The 2,048-nt window shown below is 38.9% G+C and overlaps 1 protein-coding gene across 1 annotated transcript in view; it reads left to right on the top strand.

Moving 5' to 3' along the window:
- The first annotated feature begins 388 nt into the window (after nt 1-388).
- The window catches only part of LOC109292069 (maltase-glucoamylase, intestinal-like), a 156,425-nt gene continuing 154,765 nt past the window's right edge, over nt 389-2,048 (top strand). The window contains exon 1 of the mRNA XM_019509322.1: nt 389-398. Coding sequence (XP_019364867.1) covers nt 389-398 — 10 coding nt within the window. The remainder of the gene's footprint in view (nt 399-2,048) is intronic.

The raw sequence follows: 2,048 nt of genomic DNA, 5'->3' as shown, positions 1-2,048 counted from the left end.
AAAGTAAACACTGCCTATATGGCATATTGTGATTGAATCAAAAAAAGTGCAGATTTCATTTTGCTGGGTATTTTCTTTTTTTTGTTTGTTTTTTGGTTTTTGGATGGAGAACTTCCTGTGGAAAAGAAATTCAGTTCCTACCAGCACTAACAGTCTGTCTTATCTGTTAGACAACCCTTAAATGACATACAGTGAAGGTCATGTTTTTTTTAAATAATCTCATGATGGAAAATGTATTGATTGGAAAATATTTACAATGTCTCAAATTACAGATTTGCCCATGTTGCTGTCTTACAGTTACCCAATTATAAAAGGCTGACACACTCCATGCATTAATTCTACCTGCATAACCATGGAAAGAATCAAGAGGCTCCATGTTTTTGCGGTCATGCTTGCAGGTAAATTCGTTACAATATTTCTAGTTTATAAAAAGCAGCTTGAAAAGCTGAATGCAGTGTCAGTAAACACAAAATAGTTGTGTGAAAGACAAATCAGGCACTTCATATATGTGAGACAAATTGTAGAGGGAGAAGATGGAGTAGATTTAGAAACCATTATAAACAAGGGATTACAATAAAAATAGGGGAGTCTGGAGCATCTGTCCAGCTGTGCAATAAGTAACAATCTAGCAAAGTGGGCGCCGTATTCTGTGCATGAGTAATCCTACCAAATCCAGTGGAACTACTCACATGCTTGAAGTTAAGCATTATATTATTTAAGTATGCTGTGGTTTGAAATCCCTCATACCAAGGATTTAACTCAGTCTAGAGTCTAATATGGGGAGAAGGTGGCATGATCTTAGAGCATAAGGAACAACTAAATGCATCTTTTAAATCTATAGATGAACCCAAAAACATAAGGATGAGTTTTTCCACTGGAAACAGAGTGGTTATAATTATTCTCCCTATTGATGCCTAGCTGCAATATTTTCTAATCCAAATCTGGAATTAGAAATTAAAAAAAAGGAAAGGAGAATTTTTCACATTTGTATTTCAAGCTTATATTTAGTATCTGGTTTCCATGGAAATTAGCTTGAAAAAGCCACCAGTGGGCAGCAAAACTCTTTCTGATTTCAACACCTGATTTCTGGTTTCAGCTTTCACAAATGTTTATGCACAGAGACCATCCAGACAGCAAAACTGAGGCGAAGGTTTAAAAATTTAGAAGAAAATGGAGAATCTTTGGGCTTTTTTCCTATCTGCTTTTACCTTGCTTGTACCAACACAGAACAAACTCTTAAGAGCCACAGTCTGAATTGAGACAGCTTTGGGCTGGTTTTCAGGATACCCTCCAAGTGCTTGAAATTGATGAAGGAAATTACAAATAAAATTTCTTTGACATTTACGGACAGGTGGTAAATGAAGCAGTTTCTTCCTCTTACAATGTCCATTTCATGAAGTATTTTAACCAGTAACATTTTATTGTTCAGTAAATTGACATGCGCCTAATAGGAAATGACAACTTGCTAACACATCTGCTCTTGTGTATTCATCCATATCCTCCGACTGTAGCAGTGAACCCAAATCTTCACTGAGTTTTAGTTTTGTTAGAAGAAACAATTCATCTTAAAGCTCTCCCCTTGTGCATTATAACAGGATTGCTGGTACTCTAGTGCAGAACAGGTGTACTTCATGTATACTAGTGCAAAATACCTGAAGGTGGTGAGGCTGCACATTTGTCAAGGGGCAAAATGTATAGCAGTTGGGGCTGAATAGGTGCATCTGAAAACCTAATTTGCCTTTCAGACCATTTATTGATGCACTGGGATGGAGCCTACCATGACTCAGAGCCCCAGGTGATTATGCAGGGGTAACAGCAAGAAAAAGCTATCTTCCATACCTTACCCTTTGATAAAGAAAAATAGGGGTGTGTCATTTCTCTGCTAGTAAAGACAGTAGGTGGCTCAGGCTTGGGCTTCAAGCTTAAGTCACACTTAGTCCTCTCTTGTGCTACATTCGGGCACTAGCACAGAACCCTAGGCTGGTAGGGCAGAGGTGGCAAGGGGAGCAGAGGCTGCCAGGGGCAGGGCTCTGCCCGCCCGCCCGCCC

This window comes from Gavialis gangeticus, unplaced genomic scaffold (assembly GCF_001723915.1).
Source record: "Gavialis gangeticus isolate Ggan-Ray unplaced genomic scaffold, GavGan_comp1, whole genome shotgun sequence".
NCBI lineage: Eukaryota > Metazoa > Chordata > Crocodylia > Gavialidae > Gavialis > Gavialis gangeticus.
Note: the sequence above shows the minus strand (reverse complement) of the source record. Positions and strands in the feature narration are given on the sequence as shown.